The sequence below is a fragment of the Telopea speciosissima genome, chromosome 5 (assembly GCF_018873765.1).
Source record: "Telopea speciosissima isolate NSW1024214 ecotype Mountain lineage chromosome 5, Tspe_v1, whole genome shotgun sequence".
NCBI classification, from domain to species: Eukaryota; Viridiplantae; Streptophyta; class Magnoliopsida; order Proteales; family Proteaceae; genus Telopea; species Telopea speciosissima.
Window position 1 is genome coordinate 9,266,596 of NC_057920.1, and position 27,625 is coordinate 9,294,220.

A 27,625-nucleotide genomic window follows, 5' to 3' on the forward strand; every position below is an offset into this window, starting at 1 on the left:
ACCGAATCAAACTGTTCCGATGGGGTATGATGGGATTGACTAAAACCGGACCACACTGAATTGGCCAATATCCAAATTGAAAATCGAATTGAATGATAACAATAAAAAATCATTGAGTGTGAGGTTATGAATTGGTGAATTGGTTATCCATTGGTTTCAATATTAGTGAGCAAATTTCTAGTTACAAAAACAAAGAAAATTTATAGTTACAAGGGGAATTGTTACAAATCAATGACTATAAGATTATGAATAGAAAAATTAATTTCTAACAATAGTTCCATTGATTTTGTTGTTGACTATACAAAATTAGTTGAACAATTAAATAAACGATGCAATAATAAGACTTATGTTTTTTATTTCAATGTTAGTTGTCTTCTCACCAATTAATTATCCATTGATTTCAATTTTAGTTATCCTCTTACAATGATAAACAATGATTTGAGTTGTAAGAATGATTTCACTACAAACTGTATTTATCCATTGTTTTCAATATTAGTTATCCTCCCTTCGCAATACATTTACCAAATCTTTAAAGGTTAAAGGTTATGAATGTAGGATTTGATACAAGTCTGAAAACAAATCAATGTAAATCGTTAGTAACTTGATATTGAAAAACTGAAATAAACCAAAACTGTATCAGACTGAAAACCAAAATTTCTTAACGATTTGAGTTTATCTCACATTCCTACACCGAAATCGGATCTAACTGATCGTTTGACAACACTCTCTCACTCATGGTTTTAGTGCACAGTATCGGAATGAGTATCGACAACACGTAAAACCAATATGGTATCGGCCTGGATCGATAGTATATCGGACAAATTACCATTGAAATTCCTTAAAAAATGAGTTTTATGACCATTTTACCCATTGTTTGTACCGTGATACTAATACAGTATTGACACGATATTGGTATCGGTATATAATAAAATCGATACGTATCGCCCGATACGAGCGATACGATACCAATACTTAGAACCATCCTCTCACTACTAGATTTTGCTTTCGAAATTTAACTAAAACACTGCCCAAGGTGGGGTCCACTCCCCAATTCTCTGCCCCCAATTTCTCACATGGAGGTAGAAATGACCATCCTACCTCTATCCGAAAACACTGCCCAACATGGGGTCCACTCCCCCATTAGAGGAATTGGGGGAATTGGAGGTGATAATTATTCCACAAACTCACATCATCCAATAAGCGCGTAAGTTGCGGTGGGGGTTTGCACCTAAAAAACAAAAAAGTTACGATGGGGGTGGAGCCGGGCTCAATTCGAAGTTACACACCTGCTATAAAGAGGGTAACTTTGTTGAAACCTCCATTCGTATAAGAAGTAAAAGCACTGTCTTCTCCGAAGCCCTAAAATTTCTTCAGGTTTTTCCGCCAGATTTCGCTCTGTGATTAACACCAGCGATCATACCAAGAGAAGTCGAAGAGAAATAGAAGGTTAAAAATGCCGGATTACAGGGGAAGATACGACGGTAATGGCGAAGGGCTCAACGATTACAGTTCGTCACCCCAACAGAAGACTAGCAGTCACGGCGGTGCGGACGATTATAGTGACTCGAAGTCTCGGGTATCTCCATCTATTCGTCTATTTTTTTGTAGTTTTTCGTAATTTTTGTTCTTTATCTCTATGGTGCTCCCTCTTATCCATCATCCTGCGGAGGGATGAAAAAGTGGATCTTAAAGGAATTATATCACAATAGGGTTGTTATTCTCTTTATTCTGGGGTATTTTCTTTGGATTGTACTCGGTAGTCGGCACTGCTGATTTCTTATCGTAATTCGACTGAACTGTTGATTTGCTTTCTGGATGATAGTTTCTTTTATGTGTACAGTTTAATCAGAACATAGGGTTTAACTTGTCAAATTATTTGAGCTAATTTTTGTATAATTTGGTTTTTTGGCATAACCAGAGCAAGATATTTTTTTTTGTCCCCACAAAGTTTGTATGTAAAAACGTTTTACAAGAGTTAGGGTTGCCAATAGGGTCACAATTTGGTTTAGAATTTTTGGATTCGGACTTTGGTTATTTCTCCTGTTCTCCAATACCCTATATTTCTGTTAATGTTTCGTGGGAATACCAAGGAAAAAACTGTGATTTTTCAATTTAGCAAATCCGAGAACGGTGTTGATCTTTATTTTATATGAATGAGTGAGGAGCTTTTGTGGAAGGGGAAGACTTGTTGTTTAGTCTCTTCACATTTTACCAATTTTTGGGTCGGATTTTTACGGAGTAAAATAACTGATTTGTCAAACATGTTTAAGTTAGCACATGACAGATTCTCATACTGCCTACACATTAATCATGTAGGTATTGTTGTTGAGGGAACCTCGATCAGGATTCCTAAGAGTGTTACAATCATTATCCATTTCTATTGTACCTGCTATTGAATATGGCGCTCTTGTATTTATTACATGTAACATGTATTAGATGTGTGTTCATCTAACATTTAATTTTCCCTCTTCTTTTCAATTCTGAAGTAAGTTCATTGTTCTGAAGAAACATTTGAATGTCAAACCATATATCTGAATTATTAGATTATACTTTTTGATTTGAATTGTTCCATTCATTTAATGTTAGAACATAATCATTTTGCCATGTGTTTTTCGACCCTTATTGATGCTACAAGACAAATGCATTGGTTCATTGCAGCATGGTTCACGTGATTATGAGAGAGAGTCTTCAAGAAGTAGGGACAAGGAAAGAGAAAAAGGGAGGGATAAGGACAGGGAAAGGGACACAGAAAAGGACAGGGACAGGGAAAGGGATCGAGACAGAGACCGTGATCGTCAGCACAGAGACCACTTTAGGGAACGGAGTGACAGAAGGGACCGTGGTCGAGATAGAGATGACGATGATGATCATCACCGAATCCGAGACTATGAGAGGTATGATTTTGAACCTTGTTCCAGTTTCATATCCATTCCCATGGAGTATTTTAGCTATTTTAGTGACTGAAATTGGTGTTATATTTTCTGGAACCCTCTTTTGTGCAGCTGACCCTTCGATAGTTAAGTGGGAGAAGGCATCCATGCGTTCTGCTGATTCCCCCTTTCCCTCTCTTTTCTCTCTCTCTTTTTGTAGGTTGCTGTCTGTTAATAACATAAATATGAGAAGTACATGATGAAATTCTACGTTTTGATTCATTATGATTTTCTGTTCTTCACTTTCAAAAAGCCTTAATCCTTGAGGTGAGCATTAAAGAAAAATACCTGGGTAATTGATTTTAAAAGGCCTGTGGTAGATGATTGAGGTTTGTGAGATGCAGCCTTGTGCTGTGAAAAGTTGGCAGCATGTGGCCTTATGCATTTGGTCCATCATAATGCCGGACATTTGGTACAAAATGATCTTACGATAATGATCCTTTTTTGTTTGGGGTGGGGGAGATGGTGAATTTTTTTTTAACTGCATTATATTCTGTTATGTCAGATCCATTGTTACATTTCCAGTCTGATATCTTAGAGATCAACATGTTTCAACTTGCATATATAGAAAATGCGGAAGAGATAAAATTAAATTTTTTTTCACTGTGGAATAAGAGTCTTAAAAACTGATGCAGTATTTACAGTAACAAATTTAAGATAACATTGCTACTCAACATGCAGTTTAGTTGAGTTTGGCTAATATTGATGGGTTTTTATTTATCAATTTTTGTTTTAATCAAAAAGCCATCCTTGTGGGTCTTGTGCTGCACTGGTGAGGCTTAGAAGAAGTGGTACGCCTCTCCTTATGGTACACCTCCGTGCTTGAATACTATGTTGCTATTAGAAATTTCGCTGAACAACTTTTGAGCATTATATTATTTTAGAGAATACCATCTAGCTGTATTTTCCAAATATCCATTGCTGAAAACTCTCAAGGCGTATGAAGTTTTTGGATCGTAGTAAGTAGATTTGATTGGTTTGACTTTGTCATTCTAGTTCCTTATCTTCTTCCTTCTTTTATTTTTATTTTTTATCATTCCTTGTATCCTAGTCTATTAACAAGCCAAATGCTATATTAATGCTTTTTATGATTTATTGTTTCAATATATCTTGCAGGCGTAGAGACTACGATCGAGATCGAGAAGGCCGGAATCAGCATAGATCTGAATCTCGCTCAAGGGGTAGATCTCATCATAGATCAAGATCTGGTTCTCCATCTCGATCCCGGTCAAGATCAAAGAGGTAACCTTCCATGTCACAGTTCATTTCACTGTTGATTCAGGTTGAGCATGGATCTATGCCTCCTTCCAATTTAGTGTAGGTTATTTTATACGCGTTGTAGTTTGTATCCAACCTTCACTGATTTGTAGTGGTACATCAATCGTGACTATTGTGAAACCCAGGGGGCTTGTTGTTGACATTTTTGCATTGTTTTCCATGATAAATTAGTCTGTGTTACACTACATCTCAGCAGCTGTGTTGATTGAGAAATACATTAGCTAATTTAGTTGAGCTCATGGAGAGAGTTTGTATGCATGCTCTTGTAATTATTTCCTTAACCATTTCTTATGGTAAAGACTCCCATTGCAACTGTTCGAGGTTGGTGTAATTTTACCTTTGGTTAATGTATTTAAAACTCTGCCAGCCATTTGCCTTTTCTAGCCTGATGTTTCTCCCATCTCGTGGTCCACTCATGGTTTGAGTTTTGCATTAGTGCAAAATTCTTGAACTCATTTTGTCCGGTTTGGTCCACTAATTGGTGGTCCATTTGTCAGGTTTGAAGGAGGACTTGTGGTCCTGTTGTCCGGAAAAATAATACATACTTGATGGTCTATCGATCAGTCATTAGATTTCAAAACACCTCTGGTCCTTGAACTAATACTCATTTCAGGCATTGCAGACTGTTGACTGGATAGTTTGACTATGGTTTGACTGACCATCCAGTGGTCCAAAAACTTTGTTTTGGGGTTGTGTGCAGTGTGTGTGTGTGTGTGGGGGGGGGGGGGAAGAGCATGTCTGATGCATTTGAAGGATAAAGTGATATATTTTGTTATGACCAACACCTATGATAGTAATTTTAAATTGTAATAATGATCTATGTATCTTAGTAGTCTTCCGTACATTGTTATGGTAGTCAAAACTTTTTTCTGGATTAGCTAGCTAATTTAAACTTGTCATTGCAGCAAACGGATTAGTGGTTTTGACATGGCACCTCCAACAACTGCATTGATGCCTGGAGCTGCTGCCGCCGCCGCTGCCGCCGCCGCTGCTGCAGGTGCATAGTCTTTTTTTTCTAACTTATGCCTTTGTTTCTTTGCCAATCTATTTCTTTCCTTTAGCTTGGAGAGTCGTATCAAATTGCTTGGTATCGGTTGGTAAGCCATATTCATTTGCTTTTACATTGATAGAATTAGCAAGTCAAGGCTGCCATCTCTTGATTAGGGTCTGTTGTTTTATTTACTTTTTTATATTCATGAACTAATTCTGAAACTGAGTGGTTTTTGGTTGTTTCTTGTTTTTGGTGTTTGTTTTTTTGTTTGTTTCTGTGTTTATGTTTTGTTGTAAGAAGGCAATGTTGGGCTACTTGTCCCACTGTGCTGCCAATGGGCGTGAGCCGACTTCTGTAGCTTTTATGTACAAGGAGGATTCAATGCACCGGTTTGATGGTTCTTGTTCGTCTTCAACCGGCACCTATTGCCTTTTTTGGTAGTCTTTACGAATATTTCGTCCATTACCTGAAAATGCTGTATTCATTTCATCTCCTTGATATATTTTGATTACAAGAGGCTAGAACATGCTTATTTTGTTGAGCACATATGAAGATGAGGAGGTGCATATTGATCTGTTACTCATAATCAAATAGACTTAATTTTTCCTTTACACTGCTATTTAAGTTAATTGGCTTTTTCAGGTCAATTGACTGGGGCCACTCCAACCATTCCTGGAATGTTTCCGAACATGTTACAGTTTCCTGGACAGGTTAGTCTATTTCTTTTACATTATTGTGATATTTATATTAATGTATCAGATCAGTAAACTTCGTATTCAATGCTTCTGGATGTGTCCAGCTGGCAACCCCACTTTTTATGCATCCTCAGGCAATGACTCAGCAGGTATGATGTATTAGTACTTGATGGGTGTAGTTCATCCCCTCTTTGAAACATTTGATGGCTAAGTATTAAATTTTCTTTTGTTTTTAGGCAACGAGACATGCTCGGCGGGTTTATGTTGGTGGCCTTCCTCCTTCTGCAAATGAACAGGTTATTCATCCTGTTGACTCTTGCCATTAGTCCAATTGTTGTTCTTGTATTGTGGCTGTTTATTCCATGAATTGTTGTGATTGTTTTGGCTTCGTTTTTTTTGGATTTGTGGTTGTGGGTTGGAGGGGGTTGTTTGGTTTAATGGGGTGCAGAGTTTCTGTTAAAGAAATTAATAAACTGCTGAGGGTCAAACTGCACAAGGTAGTTTGAATAGTTTGTGTGAATAATTGTTGTTGTTGTATGTTAAGAACTTAAGACTCAATGTATCATTTGCATTTTCCTATTTCATTGTTTCTGGAATAAGTTTAATCTTTTATTTACTTGTGAAATCAGTATCGTTTTTCTTTCGTAACAATGATATATTAAACTCTCTTTTTGCCATCATGTGCGAAACTCTGCTAGTGTAGAAAACCAAATTCGGCAATTGAGCATGCGGTTTTTTGATATATAACCAAAGAATATGAAATTGGGAAATTTTTAAGTAAGCTTACGTCTAATTACTTCATTATGATAAATATGAAATTTTGAGAAAGTAGATAGTTGTCACTGTTTCGGAATCAGCATCTCATTCATTTAAACTTCAGTTTTTAGGGTTAAGGAAGCTAGATGGTTGACTGTCCTCGAACATATTGTTGAGTCCCTTTGAAACTTAACAGTAGTTCTCAGAACTTGTAATCTTCTTTACTATTTTAGCCGGATGTTGTGACCTGGTATTGTTCACTTACGATTGTCACTTTCACTTTATTTGCATAAGTACTCTCAAAAGCACCAGCTGTTTTTCAGCGTGGTTAACAGTTCTTGTTTGAAGCATTGCTAAACTTGTTGATAGTTGAAAGTCTAGATTATACAAGCTGGATGATTGGTTACTGAATCTTTATATTGTTTTTTCCTCAGTCAGTGGCAACTTTCTTCAGCCAGGTTATGGCTGCAATTGGAGGAAACTCTGCCGGACCAGGTTTGAATTCTTGCCCCTCCTCCACCCCCACCCTTTGGTAGATTACTTTGAATTCATATAGTTTGGTACCTGTTTTTTTCAGGAGATGCTGTTGTTAATGTATACATCAACCATGAGAAGAAGTTTGCATTTGTTGAGATGAGGTCTGTTGAGGAGGCTAGTAATGCAATGGCCTTGGATGGTATTATTTTTGAGGTAGTATATTCTTTTTTTCTGTCTCAATCAACAATCCATTAGAGCACTTCATTACTTGGAATATCCCCTGTGGTGAAGTCAAAATGACTTCAATCCGTGCATATTTTCATTGACCTTATAATTTGACTTCTTTACGTTTATCCTTGTGTGTTGACAGGGCGCCCCAGTGAAGGTGAGGAGGCCAAGTGATTACAACCCTTCTCTTGCTGCAGCACTTGGGCCAAGTCAACCCAATCCCAATCTCAACCTAGCTGCCGTTGGATTAACACCAGGTTCTGCTGGTGGACTCGAGGGTCCTGATCGCATCTTTGTGGGTGGTCTTCCATACTATTTCACGGAAGCACAGATACGGGAACTTCTTGAATCATTTGGACCTCTTCGAGGTTTTGATCTTGTCAAGGACAGGGAAACAGGGAACTCAAAAGGCTATGCTTTTTGTGTGTATCAAGATCTGTCAGTGACTGACATTGCTTGCGCAGCTCTCAATGGAATAAAGATGGGTGATAAAACTCTAACTGTTAGACGCGCAAACCAGGGGGCTTCGCAGCCCAAACCTGAGCAGGAGAGTATACTATTGCAGGCGCAGCAACAGGTAGCATTGCAGGTAAGGAACAATTGTCTTTCACTATTATCCATTATTATGGACGGTCTAAACCTCTTTAACTCTTCATGTGGGGTTATAATACCATGCTGGTTGCCTTATAACTTTTTGTAGAAAGTGCATTTAGAAACTTGCTTTAAGCCTGCGGTCTTTGGGGTTATTAATGAGTGGTTTCACTTTGGCAGAGACTTGTTTTTCAAGGTGGTGCACTACCTACCAAGGTTATAAGCTTAACAGAGGTAGTTAGTCCAGATGAACTGAAGGATGATGAGGAATATGAAGACATAATGGAGGACATGAGAACAGAAGGAGGAAAATATGGTGAATTCTCAAGATTCTGATTACTTCTTTCTGTATATATTTTTTTTAAATCATTACGCAGATATTAATCTTCTTTATCTTATATCTGTCTGTTTTACAGCCTTTTGTTGTACCACATTCTACTATAGAGATTCAGGCCTAACCCACATGCTGAAGATCCCATAAATCTTTCTGTCTTAATCTAAAATTGGTTCTCAAACCACCCCCCCACCCCGCCAAAAAAAAAAGAAAGAGAAAAAAACCCAACCCATCCCCCCCCCATCCAAAATTCATTTTGGTGACTTGGGATTACTTGTAAATTCTTTTTAATTTTGCTTCTGCAGGGAATCTGGTGAATGTAGTCATTCCACGTCCAGGACCAAATGGCGAGTTATCTCCAGGTGTTGGGAAGGTTCGTGCAGAGAGATTGTCAGTAGTTTTTCTTTGTCATAATTGCAATAATATACATTTGCTATCCTGGTCCATTTGCTTTTGTGTGATGGACTATGATAGCATAGCATGGAAGAGGCTGTATCTTATTGTAAATATCCTGATCTATATGCATGATCCCGAGGCATAGAGGACAGTGCTATTTTTTTATTAGAAAGGGAGCATTTCTCCTTTTGTTTCTGACTGGTCTCAACTGCAGTCATTTTATTGAAGCCTCAGCAAAGAAAAAGAAGTCATACTGACTAGTTTTTATTGCTTCGCAGGTGTTCTTGGAGTATACTGATACAGATGGAGCCACAAAAGCCAGGCAAGGGTTGAATGGAAGGAGATTTGGCGGGAATTTAGTCACCGCCAACTTTTATGCAGAGGACAAGTTCTCCCAGGGAGACTATGATGGATAGTTATTGCTCACTCAACATTCTCTCAAGAATTTGCAACTCACTTTCCCTCAAATTTTCTTGCTGTAACATAAGAACTAAATACATAATTTTCTTTTTCCTGTTTGGATAGATCAGCATATTATTTCAACTAGTAAATTGGTGGTTGAATTCTGTTAGCTAGACTTGATAGTTTAGTAAACGAATTTTTTGAGCAAAACTTGTGCAGCTTAGGTAGGTTTCTGATGCTACAAATATGAGCGTCCTCCTTCCCCCCCTCCTTTGTCTTCTATCACATGTGGAAACAATTTTTTAGAACAGCCACCATTATTCAGTCTTGTGAACTGGATTTTGCAGTTGAACACTGAATATTTGGGGAGGCATTATATAACCACCTATGAACATTACAGGTCTGAAAGAAGTGCCTTTGTCAATTTTTTGTCAACTTTGTTTGAAGTTTTCTTTCAGAAACCAATTCCCCGCTCCTTTTGGTATTTTGTGGTGGTTTTGCCCAGATATAATGATACTACTTTCTCTTCATAAAACCGAGGGTGCAGGTTTTTAGAAAACCCACTACGTGAAGGCTCATCTCCAACTGAAAACTCAGTCTCTTATAAAATATTTTGAAGCATAGATGAATGGTGATGACGGTCAAGCTTCTTTCGTGAAGTTGGTATTTCTCTAGCAGGCAACGTCATACACCCTTGCGGTCAAGTGTTAAACATTTTGGTTTTCAGTTGGAGTTCTTCCTTTTCATTTTGGGGTGAGATGCTTTGTCAGAATAAGAGCTAAATCATTTGTGCTTAAATGGCCACCTGATATGGAGCCTAAATAATTTGTTAATCTGGTCAATGCTCTCACTACTCTTGGGGGTTTTTTTATTTAAAGGTTGTAATGATATCTTCATTAAACAAATAAAACTTCACTAGCAATCACATGTAAGTTGATGTTACAGGGTTTTGTTTTTTTTTCCGACTGTTGGGTATAGAAGATATGGTTTATTTAATTACATGTCAAATTTCAGATTCTAATTTAATTAAATATCCCTTTGTATTGGCATGTAATGTATCTTATGAATGTCCATGCATGTGTATTAGTATATTCTAATCATCATTATGCATTCTCCCAACTCTCTGCAGAAACTAACAGTTTAGATGGTAAACATCATGAAAATGTTCATGATTTAGAAGTGTCTTGTGACTCTCGGAAACATCACAAATATTGACACTAATAAGTAACCATATTATGAACTCAATAATATCCAAAAACACCGAAAAAGTTGGAATTACTTATTGACACTGTTAAGTAACCATATTATGAACTCAATGGTATCCAAAAGTCGAAAATATTTATTGACACTAATAAGTAACTCTATTATGAACTCAATGATATCTAAAAAACACTGAAAAAGTCGGAATTACTAATCGACACTAATAAGTAACCGAATTATGAACTCAATAATATCCAAAAACATTGAAAAAGTTGGAATTACGAGCTGAATCTTGGATGTAGAGAACTAATGATAAACAATCGAGTCTAGATCCCCTACCTTGTAGGCTGTAGGTAACTATCCAAACCCATCTCACACCGTCCATGGGATGTGGGGACTACATCCAATGGATGGCGTGAAATGGGTTGGGGTGGTTACCTGCGGAGGAGGGGATTCAATCTCTAAACAATCTACAATTTATGCCTCCCAGTATTATTGCTTCCTTGCACATGCACGTAGGCACACACACATTTTTTAAAGGGAAAAAGAATGAAATTTGAACGTATAACACCTAAGCTTAGACATGTGGCGCGAAATGATCATCTTACCCCCATGGAAAGGCTAAAACCCCATCTCCCATGCTTCTTGCATGTATACTCCCATTGGCCCTCACTAGTGCAGGGGTCATGCGATCAGGTAGTGCTCGTGAGCACACTCGCAAATGTGCAATGCACATGCACACAAGGACAAGAACAGGCGTGTGTACACCCACACACATACTCATTTTAAAATACAATTTTCATCTCCACAATAAAAAAAACATCAAATTTGACCAATTCAATTAAAATATATATCTCAATTCAGGAGAGTCTAGGGAACTGCCAGGTGTCTCAATGTCTCAAACGCCCACCTGAATCTCCTTGGCAAAAAATATTATAAAAATAAAAATTATATAGTTATTTATTTTAGCAAAAAAGAGATTCAAAATATGGGACCATCTTTCTTTGATTTCCACCATCATACGGTCATAGGATCCCATGCATCCCAATAAGAAAACCAAGTAAATACCAAAGACATGAAATTGGCCGAGAAAATTTTTTTTTCCTTTATTGAAGAGAAAAAATTTATTTAAAGGAAGTGACTAAAGGAGCAATTCTTGCCAGCAGGAGAAGGAAATACGAAAAAACAGAGGCATGTTAGGCCACCAAATTCGACAAAGCTTGAATTTGGAGGCACCCTTAGCTCAAAAATATGCTAACCTATTAATAGTACGAGGAACACAAAAAATGTACACTAGAAAAGTCAGAGAACAAGGAAAATAAATCATCCACAACATGTGAAGAAAAGGGCTATGCCCCATCAGAATACATACAACATGAGATGTAGGAAAACTGTCAAGCCTCATTCCTAATTTTCCAAATTTTCCATGACAAGGATGGCCATTGAATATTTTATTTTATTTTTGGAGACAGGAGGGGTATCCGATTTTAGGCCGACTAAATCTTCCCTGGGCTCGTACATGAATCCCGCGCCACGCACGAACCGGGAGCTTCTAGACCCTAGTGAGCCTCAGGTGGGTGACCCCAAGAAATTATGCAGCGGCAAAGGTTTGATCACGAGACCTCTGAATATTAAAATCAATAAGATCGATAATATCTTTAAAGTACGTAGATTTGAAGATTAACAAATTTTTTAAATAGGTATCATGACACTCTGAAGAATCCAAGCAAATTGGGGAGGCTCGCCAACATGCTACTAAGATGAAACAATAAAACAAAAATATGGATAACCGTTGCTAGTTCAAGATTACATAATGGATTCCAACCAAAAAAAAAAGAAAAAAGATTACATAATGGATAATTAGGAGACTGTCAATCCTCTTCTCAAGATAACTCTTAAGAGGTAATTTAAGAGATAATAATATGCTTGTCTTTTCATTCATAAGGACTATTAAATAGGGTTGAATAGTCGTTACATAACTTACAATTCATGGCTCCTTCCACATCTAAATAACTAATCCACTAATGATAGTTATCCTAATTAACTCACACTCAATATTAACTCACGCACAACACACACATAATAATTAATAAATATAAAATAATAATTAATATATATATAAATAACCTTATAATTAGGTACCTAACAATTCTTTTCCCCTTGAAATTGTCCTTGTCTTCAAGGAAGATGGAGAGTCTTTTCTTCATCTTGTACGTTCGTTGCCGTAGAACATAGGAGGATATTCCTGTATAGCACCGCGACAGTGGATGAATCCACCGTCGCGGCTCTGATGTCATTTGATACGTGCAAGATAATTTGAAGATAAAATAAAATAAAAAAGAAAATATAGGAAAGGAAAAGAGAGAGAGAGAGAGAGAGAGAGAGAGATAAATATGGGGTTTTCTAATAATCTGTTTGGCTTTTCATTCATAATCACTATTAAATTGGACTGCATAGCCGTTACATGACTTACAACTCATGATTCCTTCCATATCTAAATAACTAACCCACCAACAATGATAGTTATCCTATCTAACTCACACTCAATATTAACTAATAATAGAATAAATTATATAAATCTTTCCTGTAATTATGCCTAATTCAAGGGATACCCCTGATGCTTTAAAAACTACAGTCGACCAAAGAACGTTAGACTCTATTAAGTTGAATAATGAAATGACCCTACTACCCTTATACCTAAAACACTTAAAACATCTAAAACCTTTCTCCTTCTTTGCTTTGACTTACGCACATACGATTTCACGGTTTGATTTCCTTTGTCTTCCTTCAACACAGAAACATAAAACCCACTCATAAGTAAAGAAAGAAAGCACCCAAATGCCGTACAACTTTGCCAACTCTGGATGGATAGAAGACGATGCAATCAGTGACACCAGAGTTAGTAGAATTAGCACAAGATTCTGAAGAAGAAGAAGAAGAATCAGAAGGATGAAACAGATGAGAAATACGTTCCTCCCGTGAGAATGGAAAGGGTTTCACAGAACCATTCTTCAAATTCCGTTAAGGCACAACAAAAGTAAATGTCTCGACTCCTCAAGTTCCCGAAAACGCAACTAAAGTTGTCGATGTCGAAGATTACAGACAGAGAGAACAAGGAGAAGACAGCAATGGGTCTTCTCCTTCCTTCTCCACCTCTCCAAGTTTTCTCTTCTCTCACTTGAGTGAAAATGAGTGAAATGAGAGTGGAGATCTTCGTCGTTGGCCAGGAGAGTTGAAAGGGAAGAAATTGATGACGGGGAACTGCCGTATTGGTACGATGATGGTGCAATCCATCGCCCCACCTCCACCCCCAACCCTTGTTCTTCATCCCTTTCATCCCAATTCACCTCCTGTTCCATGATTCGCAGCATAATCAATAGATAAGGGTTGGGCTTCTTTTTACCCTTTTTCTTTTTCCCTTGCAACTCTGAAATCCAGATAGATTTAAAGGTCCAAAGGTGATTTAATGGAACATAGGAAGGGTTTGGGAAGAAGAGATTGAAAAAAAAAAAATAATTCAATTTAGGGTGTGAACACGCCATGAACGAGAGAGGGTCGAAGCTCTTTCTCAGAGACCTTTCTCGTCCTCTAGCATGTGACTCCCTTCTCTCCCTCTCCCTCTCTATCTCTAACTTTTAAACTGCAATTCAGCTCTTAAACAGTTCAATTATATGGAATCTCCAAATTGAGAAGACATTAACATCAAAGTTTGTTTAGAAATTGAAGAACCGAGTTTACATTTTTCATAGTTTATTCCCATACTTGGCCTTAATTCATCAACGAATTTCTTATCCAGGTCTTATAGAGATATTGAACTCTTAGGGCATCTGTTCTTGATTTGCAAATTAGTAGTGATGTGGAAGTAATACAGGCTTTGGAAGATAGGAAATTCACACGAAAATCATGTTAGCATTTCTTTCTTTCTTTTTTTCCTGTCTAGAGAAGCATTTTTCACAGGGGTGGGTACTGGTGCTTGCAATGATGGCGCTGACAGGGGTTGGGGTTGGGGTTGGGCTGCAAGGGTGGTTGGAGTCTTACGATGGGCGGTCGCGAAGAAGGAGGAGGAGGTAAGGGTAAACATAAGGGTAAAAGGGTAATGTAACTTTCAGGTAAGGTTAACTTAGTTATTATAAATTTATTTCTTCTATGATGTCATCACTTAACAACAATTCAAACGAAGTGGGGTCAAGTGTAACCAAGTTTGTGTAATAGGGGAGTTCTGTGAAGTTTTTGCAAAAACAGGGGTGTCCCTTAAATTAAGCAGTTACAGGGGACGTCTGTGTAATTTACTCTAGTTAATATAAATAAATAACCGTAATTAGTTACGTAACATTTTCTGCTCTCTCTGTCTCCTCTAGCTTCACTCCACTCCAAGAACTCATTTGATTCACTCATTCAGATTATCTCAAACAGCAAGAAGACAGAGGTACAAGGGGAGACGAGAAGAATTGAGAGATCGAGACGAAGTCCTGGGTATAGAATTTGTTTCTTGTTCATGTTTCAACTGCTTAGGTGTGTCATGTGTTTTAAAAATAATCACCTTTTTGATTAGGTTTTGATTAGGTTTTTCTTGATTTGATATTGCTATTTCTTTGTTTTTATTCATTCAATTCATGCATCATACGAGTAGTAGGTATGTTTCAGTCAAGTTTTTGATCGAATCTGATCATCTGATCAAAGACAGAAGTAGTAAGAATAGATTCTTGTGGCTGACCTAGTAATTTACCTGTCTTTGTTTTTGTTTTGGCGTTTGTTACCGTGTTTTTGTTCCACATTTCATCTGTGGTGTTGGTTTGATATTAGAGAAGAACATCACTGGCTGCATTAACCCCTTTATACTCTGCATACTAGTTTTACTTCTAACATCGAGAGAGGTTGATGCTATGAAAAAAATAGCTTTGGAGAGAGTGAGCAATGAAAATCTTGCAAATAGTTTCTCTCTCTTGTTTGTGCTTGTTGTGGAGTTTATTTTTTCGTATCAATTATGAATTTCTGACAGCAACGGGTATTAAATGGTCATCAATTTTTACTAGCACTTCTGATGGCCATTTTCTCTTTTTTTCTTTCTTTTTATTTTCTGTAAATTTGCAAAATATTAAAATGTCATTAACAATATTCGTAAAATGGATGAATACCTGCTTGACAGAGTAATTTTTTTAATATTTGTGTTCCTTAGGCATCTAATGTAATGGAATATGGCCCTAGCTGTCATCATGTCAAGGAATTGCAAAATCATATTTTGTATATAAGTCTCCATGTTGTCATTGCCGACCCCATTTAGTTGGGATAAGGCTGAGTTGCTGTTTTTGTTGTTGTAGTCTCCATGTTGTCATTATCTATTTTATTTATTTTAACACATGTTGCTTCTTTAAAATCAATTAGGAGTAAACATAAGTTTTCACTTCTATTTCCTCAAGCATGTTCTATTCAATAGAGACCTCAAGCATGTGCCCTTCAACATAGACCTATAGCTACTCATGAAGGAAATGATGAAATTAGAAAGTAGAGGTGCATTAAATGTATGTTTTGATAGACTGGAATCACATGATGAACAAAACATGTTTGATTTATTATTGGTTTTTCCCCCATGTGATGTTTATGTGGTATTGTATGACAGATCCATTGTGTAAAAAGTATAAGTAAATAATTGAACCATGGACACTAGATTTTAACCTGTCTATGTCACGTGAGCTGAATTAGTGGCTTATTGCTTTGTACTGAATCTGTATTTTAGGTTTGTGACCTTTAAAAATCTATAAAGGAATGTAGTTACCTAAAATTTTAGTTTTCATCAGCAATATATTTCTTTATGCGAGGATTTGTTGTTTTCTTTTTTGACACACTATATATATATATAGTGCATATTAGCACTATAAAATCATTGTTGCATCTACATCCATTTCCAATTTAAATGTAGCTTATTTAACAAAGAAGGCTGTAAACATCGTTTTTAGAGGAGTAGATTTATTATGTGAATGAAAACCGGAAGGCCAATAGATCTCATGCAGCAAAAAAATACATCAAAAGATATAGCACGAATACGTGTAACTTTTTTGTTTGTTTGTTTGTTTTTCTTTCTTTCTAGTCATCGATCTCTATGTGTTTGGTCCCTCTTTCTTTTCCGGTTTTCTTGTCTAGGATTGTGGATTCCTCATGTTTGTAGGTTTTTTCTCTTATAACAGTTCATTAACATTTTATGTGATCTATATGTTTATTTCTAGGTTTCAAGCCATGAACTGGATTCAACGCATGATCTACATGTACAATGTTACTTTTGGAATGTACGTGTTGGATAGGTGGGAGCGTTACTTATTTAGTATCCTTCAATATTAAAATTTCTTTTTAATTAGTTATTTAAGGTTTATAATTGCTCAATTGAGTCTAGTATTCGGATAGAGAGCACCAAAATTTGATATTTGAATCTTCATAGTTAAAATAAGAGCTATATCTAACTCTTTATTATTTCCTCCCTTTCCATTACTTTTTTTCTGGGAATTTATTATCAACTTTATTGTTTGTCTTTTGTGTTCAACATAAATTGGTGATATTGAATGGATTGGGGAATCACAAAGTGTCTATGGTTGAGGATTATCCTTTTAACACCTGCAGAATAGCTTGGGTCGTAGAAAATTAGGACAATTAGGGTTCAAACTTGCAATTTGAAGAAAGATTTTGATTGGGAGATAACAATACATTGAATTTGATAATATAGAGAATTAAAGAGATCAAAGAAATTGAATAAAAGCTATGACTGCTCTATTGCCATTCTGGAATTCCGAAATAGAGTAATTGAAATCAGTAATGAGGGTTTTAATGAGGATTTGGCTATAAAAGGGGGAAAAAAAAGGGTTTTGTTTGGGTTCTGCGGCATAGGATGGTGAAATTGGATATGGATTTCTCCAATTGTTTGAATCATTACAAGAAGGTTGCAGATTTTAATGTCTGCTAAGGTTAGGTTATGGATGGGGGAAACTGGAGAGTAAGGGGTTCATGAGAACAGGATTGAAGAAGAGGAAAAACAGCAGAACTGTCTACAGGAAGCACAGAACAGTACAAGGGAAATAGAGGATAGCAGTACTAAGTTCTAGAACAGTATGAGAAGAGTGGGTGATGTGAGGGTTGGTGTAGAGACAGAATAGGAGAATTAGAAAACACATTAAAGATGTGAAGAAGGAATTACAGAATATTTTAGAGAGAAGAAAAGAAGTACATGTTCAGGGCAGTTCTCTGAAATCCTCCTTCATAGAACCCAATTTGTTCACATGGGGAGAGCAGAAATATATAACATGATCCAAACACAATGAGGCCCACCTTTTAATAACTCACAGCTTACACAAGCTCAGACTTAACCCTAAGTGAAACTAAACCCCTTATATGATTAAACTCACGTTAATGGCCCACTCTTATTGAAAAACACAAAAAGGATCCCTCATAATGAAATTGAACACGACCGCATAGCTGGAATTTAGCAAGGCAACCCTAAACTGTTGCATCATTTTGAGGTCTTAATTTGGATTTTTTATAACTTATAAAAAATATCATGCACAAGATATCTGAGAGAAATTGTAGGTTTTAAGGGCTAATGTCATGAATGACTCATCATTTCTGGTCACCAACAATTGTCTAAGAATAAAACCTTTTTTTTGTTGTTGGGGGAGGGGGATTGGGGATTTGATGTTATTATGGTTGTGAGCTCTTAACTACTGTAGATTTATTGGTGATCGTCCTGCTATGGTTTGTTTTCTACAATGGATCACGATCCGCAGCTGAGTTCTACAGAAGGTAATATTTTACTCCTTTTTCCCTTGTTAGATTCCTTGAGGTCAGTTTACATATTTCCTTTTCGGGTTTTATGGCTACAACTATTAATTTCATGGAGTCATTTTCAGTTTAGGATTTTGAAATGCGAGTCCATGGGTTTGATGAAGCTTGTATCATTCTATTTGACTTCTGGATTTCCACTAATGGCAAGATTTCTTTACTTGGACAAACACATTAGATCTCATTAGAAGTCCATTTGGGAGAATATTTTTCCCCCCGTGAAGTCACTCTTGTGCTTGGATGATTTAAATGTAAAAAAGATGGTGTTGAATGCTTTAGAATGATTAGGAGAATGAGGTGGGCATTTAGGTATGCATGTTCTTTGCTAAATCAAGTAAGAAAACTTTGAGTCCTTATAAATAATTTCTTTCTGCTCAATGAGAACTGGGATCGTTGTTTCCTTGGTCAAAGTTGGTGTCCTGTCTTTTCTTATGACAGGAATTGACCACCCATCAGCGACACGTTATTCCAAGAAATTAAAAGCAAACATCTGTGGACCTCTAAGGATGTTGGATGGTACTGATTGTTGTTCAATATCCCACTTATAAGTAACAAAGGTTGATGCTTCTATTTGGGAGTTGAGTTATGAATGAGAAAAATAACGAGTTACTGAACTAGGAATGAATATCTAAAACACTTAATGGCATAAGCCTTGAAAAGGATGCTGTTGTGTAATTGAGTTTGAACTTCCATATCCTTGTTTTGTGGCAAATGGAAACCAAAAAATCGGTATTGTTCGGATGAGATTACATATTTACATTGATGCTAATGTCAGCAATGAGCTCAACAACTCAATATAACCATGGCCTATTAGTTGGTGAAATTGTCAACTGATAGGTAATGAGCTCAACAACTAAATATGACCATGGCCTATTAGTTGGTGAAATTGTCAACAATGAGCTCAACCACTAAATATAACCACTCCTCTCCTTATGGTACACCTCCGTGCTTGAATATTATGTTGCTATTAGAAATTTCGCTGAACAACTTTTGAGCATTATATTATTTTAGAGAATACCATGTAGCTGTATTTTCCAAATATGCATTTTTGAAAATCTCAAGGCGTATGTCTATACGTATGAAGTTTTTGGATCGTAGTATGTAAGTAGATTTGATTGGTTTGACTTTGCCATTCTAGTTCCTTATCTTCTTCCTTTAATATTTTTTTTTAATCATTCCTTGTATCCTAGTCTGTTGACTAGTCAAATGCTATGTTAATGCTTTTTATGATTTATTGTTTAAATATATCTTGCAGGCGTAGAGACTATGATCGAGATCGAGAAGGGCGGAATCAGCATAGATCTGAATCTCGCTCAAAGGGTAGATCTCATCATAGATCAAGATCTGGTTCTCCATCTCGATCCTGGTCAAGATCAAAGAGGTAACCTTACATGTCACAGTTCATTTCACTGTTGATTCAGGTTGAGCATGGATCTATGCCTCTTTGTTACCCAATTTAGTGTATGTTATTCTATAAGCTTTGTACTTTGTATCCAACCTTCACTGATTTGTAGTGGTTCAGCAATCGTGACTATTGTGACACCCGGGGCCCCATTGTTGACATCTTTGCACTGGTTTCCATGATAAACTAGTCTGTGTTACACTACGTCTTAGCAGCTGTGTTGATTGAGAAATACATTAGCTAATTTAGTTGAGCTCCTGGAGAGAGTTTGTATGCATGCACTTGTCATTATTTCCTTTACCATTTCTTCTGATAAAGACTCCCATTGTAACTGTTCGAGGTTGGTATAATTTTACCTCTGGTTAATCTATTTAAAACTCTGCCAGCCATTTGCCTTTTCTAGCCTAATGTTTCTCCCATCTCGTGGTCCACTCATGGTTTGAGTTTTGCATTAGTGCATAGTTCAGCTTCAAATCCTCTTACTACTCCTTCTTGAACGCATTTTGTCCGGTTCGGTCCACTTACTGATGGTCTATCTGTCTGGTTTGAAGGAGGACTTGTGGTCCTGTTGTCCGGAAAAATAATACATACTTGATGGTCTATCGATCAGTCATTAGATTTCAAAACACCTCTGGTCCTTGAAATAATACTCATTTCAGGCAGTGCAGACTGTTGACCGGATAGTTTGACTATGGTTTGACTTACCATCCAGTAGTCCAAAAACTTTGTTTTGGGGTTGTGTGCAGTATGTGTGTGGGTGTGGGGGGGGGATGAGTATGTCTGATGCATTTGAAGGATAAAGTGATATATTTTGTTAGGACCAACACCTATGATATTAAGTTTAAATTGTAATAATTATCTATGTATCTTAGTAGTCTTCCTAATGTAGTCCTAGGTAGGAGTAATCCCACTAGGAACCAGGGTAATAGGATCTCTTAACAAGGCTGGCCGATTGGGACAGCTTAGGCTAATTAGGGCAGAATTAGGGTTATAAATAGGGTTTCGACTTAGGGTTTTTTTGGTAATGATTTGCAGAATTTTATGAGTCTAATGGTATAAGTTGGATCAAATTTGGTTGAGGTTGGAATTCTAGGGTTTTGGGTAGGATGCCTTATGAAAATGGACTGTTTGTAAGATCTAGGGTTTAGGGGCAGATTTTAGGAAAGAGGTTTATAGGGTATTAATGGGCAGGTCTAGGGGGTTATTTTGGTATAAAGAAGTTAGGGTTTGGATGAGTTACAAAATTCTGCAATTTAGGGCAGAATTGGATTTAGGGTTTTAGGGTTCTAATGGATCTATGGATTAATGGAAGGGGTGATAATAGGAGTAGATGGAGCTTAGGTTAGAGGATTAGAAGAAGAAGGTTAAATGCTGAATTAATAAACTACTTACTTGGAAGATTAAATCTTCAATGGTAGCAGCTTTGAAGAACTAGAAGAAGGACCTCCCGATCTACAAGATGCAAGGAGTCGGAGTCCACCAATCCCTTCACCTTGATATTACCCACAAGGTAGCCTTGATATTACTCACAAGGTTCACTTAACAGAGCAGAGCAGCAGCTATGGCAGCAAACAAAAGCTTTTTCATTAATCAAATTCGTGTCCAATGTTGGCCTCCCTTACAAACTTATATAGAAGACTCAAAAATAGACTTAGACACTAAAAAGGAATGGCCTAACCTTAGCCTTAACCTATTAGGCAACTTAAACTGACTAGGAAACTCAAATAGACTCAAAATAGAGTCCTAATGACTTAAAACAACTTAAACTACTTAAAATAAAGAAGATTCCCTAGCAGCCAATAGGATATAAGAACCTCTTAGCCAATAGGATCACTTCACTTAAATTAAACCAATTGAACCAATTGGATGCAACCAATTTAAACCGGTTCAATTAAAAACACAAAATAAAAACTAAGTATTGGGCTAAGCCCGTATGCAACCTATATACCCCTATTTCAGGCCCACTAAAGTGGCCTAATACATAGAAAACCCTTGGGAACAAAGGCCCAACATATATATATCCCAACCTTACACTTATTCCCAATGAAACAAGCCCTATTTGATGATGAATCTGCATCACTTCCGTTCATCGTTATGGTAATCAAAACTCTTTTCTGGATTAACTAGATAATTTAACTTGTCATTGAAGCAAACGGATTAGTGGTTTTGACATGACACCTCCAACAACTGCATTGATGCCAGGAGCTGCTGCCGCCGCCGCCGCTGCTGCAGGTGCATGGTCTTTCTTTTCTAACTTATGCCTTTGTTTCACTGCCTATCTATTTCTTTCCTTTAGCTTGGAGAGTCGTATCAAGTTGCTTGGTATCGGTTGGTAAGCCATATTCATTTGCTTTTACATTGATAGTTGTAGCAAGTCCAGGCTGCCATCTCTTGATTGGGGTCTGTTGTTTTATTTATTTATTTATATTCATGAACTAATTCTGAAACTGAATGGTTTTGGGTTGGTTCTTGTTTTTGGTGTTTGTTTCTATGTTTATGTTTTGTTGTAAGAAGGCAATGTTGGGCTACTTGTCCCACTGTGCTGCCAATGGGCGTGAGCCGACTTCTGTAGCTTTTATGTACAAGGAGGTAATGTAGCTCTAAATAGGAGAAGGATCCTATTAGAGGCCAAGCAATAGGATCTAAAAGGGGCTGCTGGTTTGATGGGAAGAATAGGTAAACTAGGGCAGAATTAGGGTTAGGATTAGGGATTTGAGCTAGGGTTCTATTTAGTAATGGTGTGCAGGTCAAAAGGAAGCTAATGGGATAGGTTTTGAATAGGTTCAAACAAAAATTTAAAATTCTGAAATCTTAGGGTTAGGGTTTCGGGTTTTAGGTTTTAGAAAATAGGTTGAATTTAGGGTTTGTAGTTGGAGATTGGAGTAGGGCTTTTGTTCGAGTATTAGAGGAGCTGGGGGGAAGGTTCGGTTGCAGCAGGGGGGGGTTTCTGATGGCTGGTTATGCCTAAACAGGAATTTAGGGTTTCTTGGGTTTATGGGGGATGAGGGGATTTTAGGGTTTTGAACTAAGGATGGGGGTAGTAGTCTGGATCGAGTGTAGGACTGATGGAGGGGGAACTGTGATCAGAATTTGGTAAGATTCTGATAAGGGGTTGTTGCTGATAGGGCTTAGATGATCTAGGGTTTTACAAATTCAAACAGAAAATAAGAGGGATCGAATGGGGGGAAGAAAAATGGATGGAACAGAAAATTAAACTTCAAATTTACAGTAGGAATCCACCGGCAGCAGCTTGAAAATTGAAGGAATCTCCCGATCTTCTCGATGCAAGGAGTCGCAGAAGTCCACCCACCCTATCCACCTTGAGATCCACAAGGATATACACTCAGAAAGGAGCAGGAACAGCAGCAGCAACAATCGGCCAGCAGCAAAACAGTCTTTTTTTTATTCAAAATTCAATGTGGGGGAGCCTCCATGATTTACTTTATTTGTAATATGGCTTTATGCCAAATCCTAATACAACTTAATGACTTCTTCACAAAATCGTGGAAGGGAAGGAATTAAAACTAAAACTAATAACTTAAAACAGTAAAAGACCTATTTAACCCTACTAACTTAAGTTAAAAGATATCTAACTTAAAACAACTAATTTAATAGAAGATTTCATATTAGCCAATAGGATTTAAGGACCTATTAACCAATAGGAACACTTTACTTAAATTAGACGAATTGAACCAATTGGCTGCAACCAATTCTAAACCGGTTCAGTCTAAAAACAGGAAAATAAACTAAGTATGGAGAATAATAATCCTAATCTATGGCTCCCTAATCAAGCCCTAAGTTCAGGACTTCTTCTTCTTCCTACTTGGAGCTGCATCAGGAGGATTCAATGCACCGGTTTGATGGTTCTTGTTCGTCTTGAACCGGCACCTATTGCCTTTTTTGGTAGTCTTTACGAATATTTCCTCCAGTACCTGAAAATGCTATATTCATTTCATCTCCTTGATATATTTTGATTACCAGAGGCTAGAACATGCTTATTTTGTTGAGCACATATGAAGATGAGGAGGTGCATATTGATCTGTCACTCATAATCAAATAGATCTTAATTTTTCCTTTACACTACTATTTAATTTAATTGGCCTTTTCAGGTCAATTGACTGGGGCCACTCCAGCCATCCCTGGAACGTTTCCAAACATGTTACAGTTTCCTGGACAGGTTAGTCAATTTTTTTTAACATTATTGTGATATTTATATTAATGTATCAGATCAGTGAACTTCTTATTCAATGCTTCTGGATGTGTCCAGCTGGCAACCCCACTTTTTATGCACCCTCAGGCAATGACTCAGCAGGTATGATGTATTAGTACTTTATGGGTGTAGTTCATCCCCTCTTTGAAACATTTGATGGCTAAGTGTCAAATTTTCTTTTGTTCTTAGGCAACGAGACATGCTCGGCGGGTTTATGTTGGTGGCCTTCCTCCCTCTGCAAATGAACAGGTGATTCATCCTTTGACTGTTGCCATTAGTCCAATTGTTGTTCTTGTATTGTGGCTGTTTTTCTGTGAATTGTTGTGGTTGTTTTGGCTTCTTCTTCTTCTCTTTTTTTTTTTTTTTTTTTTTTGGATTTGTGGTTGTGGATAGGAGGGGGTTGTTTGGTTTAATGGGGTGCAGAGTTTCTGTTAAAGGAAATAATAAACTGCTGAGGGTCAAACTGCACAAGATAGTTTGAATAGTTTGTGTGAATTGTTGCTGTTGTTGTTGTATGTTAAGACTCAATGAATCATTTGCATTTTCCTATGTCATTGTTTCTGTAATAAGTTCAGTCTTTTATTTACTTGTGAAATCAGTATCGTTTTTCTATCGTAACAATAATATGTTAAATTTTGAGAAAGTGGATAGTTGTCACTGTTTCGGAATCAGCATCTCATCCATTTAAACTTCAGATTTTAAGGTTGAGGAAGCTAGATGGTTGACTGTCCTGGAACATATTGTTGAGTCCCTTTGGAACTTAACAGTAGTTCCCAGAACTTGTAATCTTCTTTACTATTTTAGCCAGATGTTGTGACCTGTTATTGTTCACTTACGATTGTCACTTTCAGTTTATCTGCATAATTACTCTCAAAAGCATCAGTGGTTTTTCAGCATGGTTAACAGTTCTTGTTTGAAGCATTGTTAAACTTATTGATAGCTCAAAGTCTAGATTATCCAAGCTGGATGATTGATTACTGAATCTTTATATTGTTGTTTCCTCAGTCAGTGGCAACTTTCTTCAGCCAGGTTATGGCTGCAATTGGAGGAAACTCTGCCGGACCAGGTTTGAATTCTTGCCCCCTCCTCCTCCCCCTCCCCCACCCACACCCTTTGGTAGATTACTTTGAATTCATATATTTTGGTACCTGTTTTTTTCAGGAGATGCTGTCGTTAATGTATACATCAACCATGAGAAGAAGTTTGCATTTGTTGAGATGAGGTCTGTTGAGGAGGCTAGTAATGCAATGGCCTTGGATGGTATTATTTTTGAGGTAGTATATTCTTGTTTCTGTCTCAATCAACAATCCATAAGAGCACTTCATTACTTGGAATATCCCCCGTGGTGAAGTCAAAATGACTTCAAACCGTGCATGTTTTCATTTACCTGATAGTTTGACTTCTTTATGTTGATCCTTGTGTGTTGACAGGGCACCCCAGTGAAGGTGAGGAGGCCAAGTGATTACAACCCTTCTCTTGCTGCAGCACTTGGGCCAAATCAACCCAATCCCAATCTCAACCTAGCTGCCGTTGGGTTAACACCAGGTTCTGCTGGTGGACTCGAGGGTCCTGATCGCATCTTTGTGGGTGGTCTTCCATACTATTTCACGGAAGCACAGATACGGGAAATGTTTGAATCATTTGGACCTCTTCGTGGTGTTGATCTTGTCAAGGACAGGGAAACAGGGAACTCAAAAGGCTATGCTTTTTGCGTGTATCAAGATCTGTCAGTGACCGACATTGTTTGCGCAGCTCTCAATGGAATAAAGATGGGTGATAAAACTCTCACTGTTAGACGCGCAAACCAGGGTGCTTCGCTGCCCAAACCTGAGCAGGAGAGTATACTATTCCAGGCGCAGCAACAGGTAGCATTGCAGGTAAGGAACAATCGTTGTTCACATTTATCCATTATTATGGACGGTCGAAGCCTCTTTAACTTGTTTCTGTCTCAATCAACAATCCATAAGAGCACTTCATTACTTGGAATATCCCCCGTGGTGAAGTCAAAATGACTTCAAACCGTGCATGTTTTCATTTACCTGATAGTTTGACTTCTTTATGTTGATCCTTGTGTGTTGACAGGGCACCCCAGTGAAGGTGAGGAGGCCAAATGATTACAACCCTTCTCTTGCTGCAGCACTTGGGCCAAGTCAACCCAATCCCAATCTCAACCTAGCTGCCGTTGGGTTAACACCAGGTTCTGCTGGTGGACTCGAGGGTCCTGATCGCATCTTTGTGGGTGGTCTTCCATACTATTTCACGGAAGCACAGATACGGGAAATTTTTGAATCATTTGGACCTCTTCGTGGTTTTGATCTTGTCAAGGACAGGGAAACAGGGAACTCAAAAGGCTATGCTTTTTGTGTGTATCAAGATCTGTCAGTGACTGACATTGTTTGCGCAGCTCTCAATGGAATAAAGATGGGTGATAAAACTCTCACTGTTAGACGCGCAAACCAGGGTGCTGCTCAGCCCAAACCTGAGCTGGAGAGTATACTATTGCAGGCGCAGCAACTGGTAGCATTGCAGGTAAGGAACAATTGTCTTTCATATTTATCCATTATTATGGACGGTCTAAGCCTTTTTAATTCTTCATGTTGGGTTATAACTTTTTGTAGAAGTGCATTTAGAAACTTGCTTTAAGCCTCCGGTCTTTGGGGTTATTAATGAGTGGTTTCACTTTGGCAGAGACTTGTTTTTCAAGGTGGTGCACTACCTACCAAGGTTATAAGCTTAACAGAGGTTGTTAGTCCAGATGAACTGAAGGATGATGAGGAATATGAAGACATAATGGAGGACATGAGAACAGAAGGCGGAAAATATGGTGAATTCTCATGATTCTGATCACTTCTTTCTGTATATATTTTTTTAAAATCATTTCCCAGATATTAATCTTCTTTATCTTATATCTGTCTGTTTTACAGCCTTTTGTTGTACCACATTCTACTATAGAGAATCAGGCCTAACCCACATGCTGAAGATCCAATCTTTCCGTCTTTATCTAAAATTGGTTCTCACCCCCCCCCCCTCAAAAAAATAAAAAGAAAAAAAAAAAACCCAACCCATCCGCCCACCCAAAATTCATTTTGGTGACTTGGGATTACTTGAAAATTCTTTTTAATTTTGCTTCTGCAGGGAATCTGGTGAATGTAGTCATTCCACGTCCAGGACCAAATGGCGAGTTATCTCCAGGTGTTGGGAAGGTTCGTGGAGAGATTTTGTTAGTAGTTTTTCTTTTTCATAATTGCAGTAATATACATTTGCTATCCTGGTCCATTCGCTTTTGTGTGATGGGCTATGATAGCATAGCATTGAAGATGCTGTATGTTATTGTAAATATCCTGATCTATATGCATGATCCCGAGACACAGAGGACGCTGCTATATTTTATTAGAAAGGGTGCATTTCTCCTTTTGTTTCTGAGGGGTCTCAACTGCAGTCATTTTATTGAAGCCTCAGCAAAGAAAAAGAAATAATACTGACTACTAGTTTTTATTGCTTCACAGGTGTTCTTGGAGTATACTGATACAGATGGAGCCACAAAAGCCAGGCAAGGGTTGAATGGAAGGAGATTTGGCAGGAATTTAGTCACCGCCAACTTTTATGCAGAGGACAAGTTCTCCCAGGGAGACTATGATGGATAGTTATTGCTCACTCTAACATTCTCTCTAGAATTTGCAACTCACTTTCCCTCAAATTTTGTTACTGTAACATAAGATCTAAAGACATAATTTTCTTTTTCCTGTTTGGATAGATAAGCATATTATTTCAACTAGTAAATTGGTTTCTGAATTCTGTTAGCTAGACTCGATAGTTTAGTAAATGATTTTTTTGAGCAAAACTTGTGCAGCTTAGGTTTCTGAGTCTTTTTTCAGAACACCCACTGACCCACCATTATTTAGTCGTGTGAACTG

The 27,625-nt window shown here is 37.5% G+C and overlaps 1 protein-coding gene and 1 long non-coding RNA gene across 30 annotated transcripts; one reads left to right on the forward strand and one right to left on the reverse strand.

The window, feature by feature from the left end:
• The first annotated feature begins 1,340 nt into the window (after positions 1–1,340).
• LOC122663418 (splicing factor U2af large subunit B-like) lies at positions 1,341–27,495 on the forward strand. 29 transcript variants are annotated; one of them, XM_043859118.1, is made up of 15 exons: positions 2,773–2,894; positions 3,091–3,197; positions 19,355–19,480; positions 21,651–21,733; positions 22,013–22,090; positions 23,341–23,404; positions 23,611–23,678; positions 23,769–23,813; positions 23,901–23,960; positions 24,717–24,777; positions 24,873–24,985; positions 25,142–25,588; positions 26,400–26,535; positions 26,847–26,914; positions 27,218–27,492. In XM_043859118.1, the coding sequence occupies exons 5-15, from the start codon at positions 22,019–22,021 to the stop codon at positions 27,353–27,355; spliced, it is 1,272 nt and encodes a 423-aa protein (XP_043715053.1). In that variant the 5' UTR covers positions 2,773–2,894; positions 3,091–3,197; positions 19,355–19,480; positions 21,651–21,733; positions 22,013–22,018; the 3' UTR covers positions 27,356–27,492. The 29 variants fall into 29 exon arrangements, with proteins under 29 accessions (XP_043715037.1, XP_043715041.1, XP_043715036.1 ...); XM_043859117.1 differs by having other exon boundaries at positions 22,016–22,090; XM_043859114.1 differs by lacking the exons at positions 2,773–2,894; positions 3,091–3,197; positions 22,013–22,090; positions 23,341–23,404 and adding exons at positions 11,602–11,625; positions 16,497–16,594; positions 17,988–18,060 and having other exon boundaries at positions 21,651–21,731; positions 23,606–23,678; positions 27,218–27,494.
• LOC122663422 lies at positions 17,211–26,916 on the reverse strand. Its single transcript, XR_006333111.1, has 3 exons — positions 26,806–26,916; positions 20,027–20,033; positions 17,211–17,220 (listed from the first exon to the last, which is right to left on the reverse strand). It is a non-coding gene; the product is annotated as an uncharacterized LOC122663422 (long non-coding RNA).
• Positions 27,496–27,625: the final 130 nt, after the last annotated feature.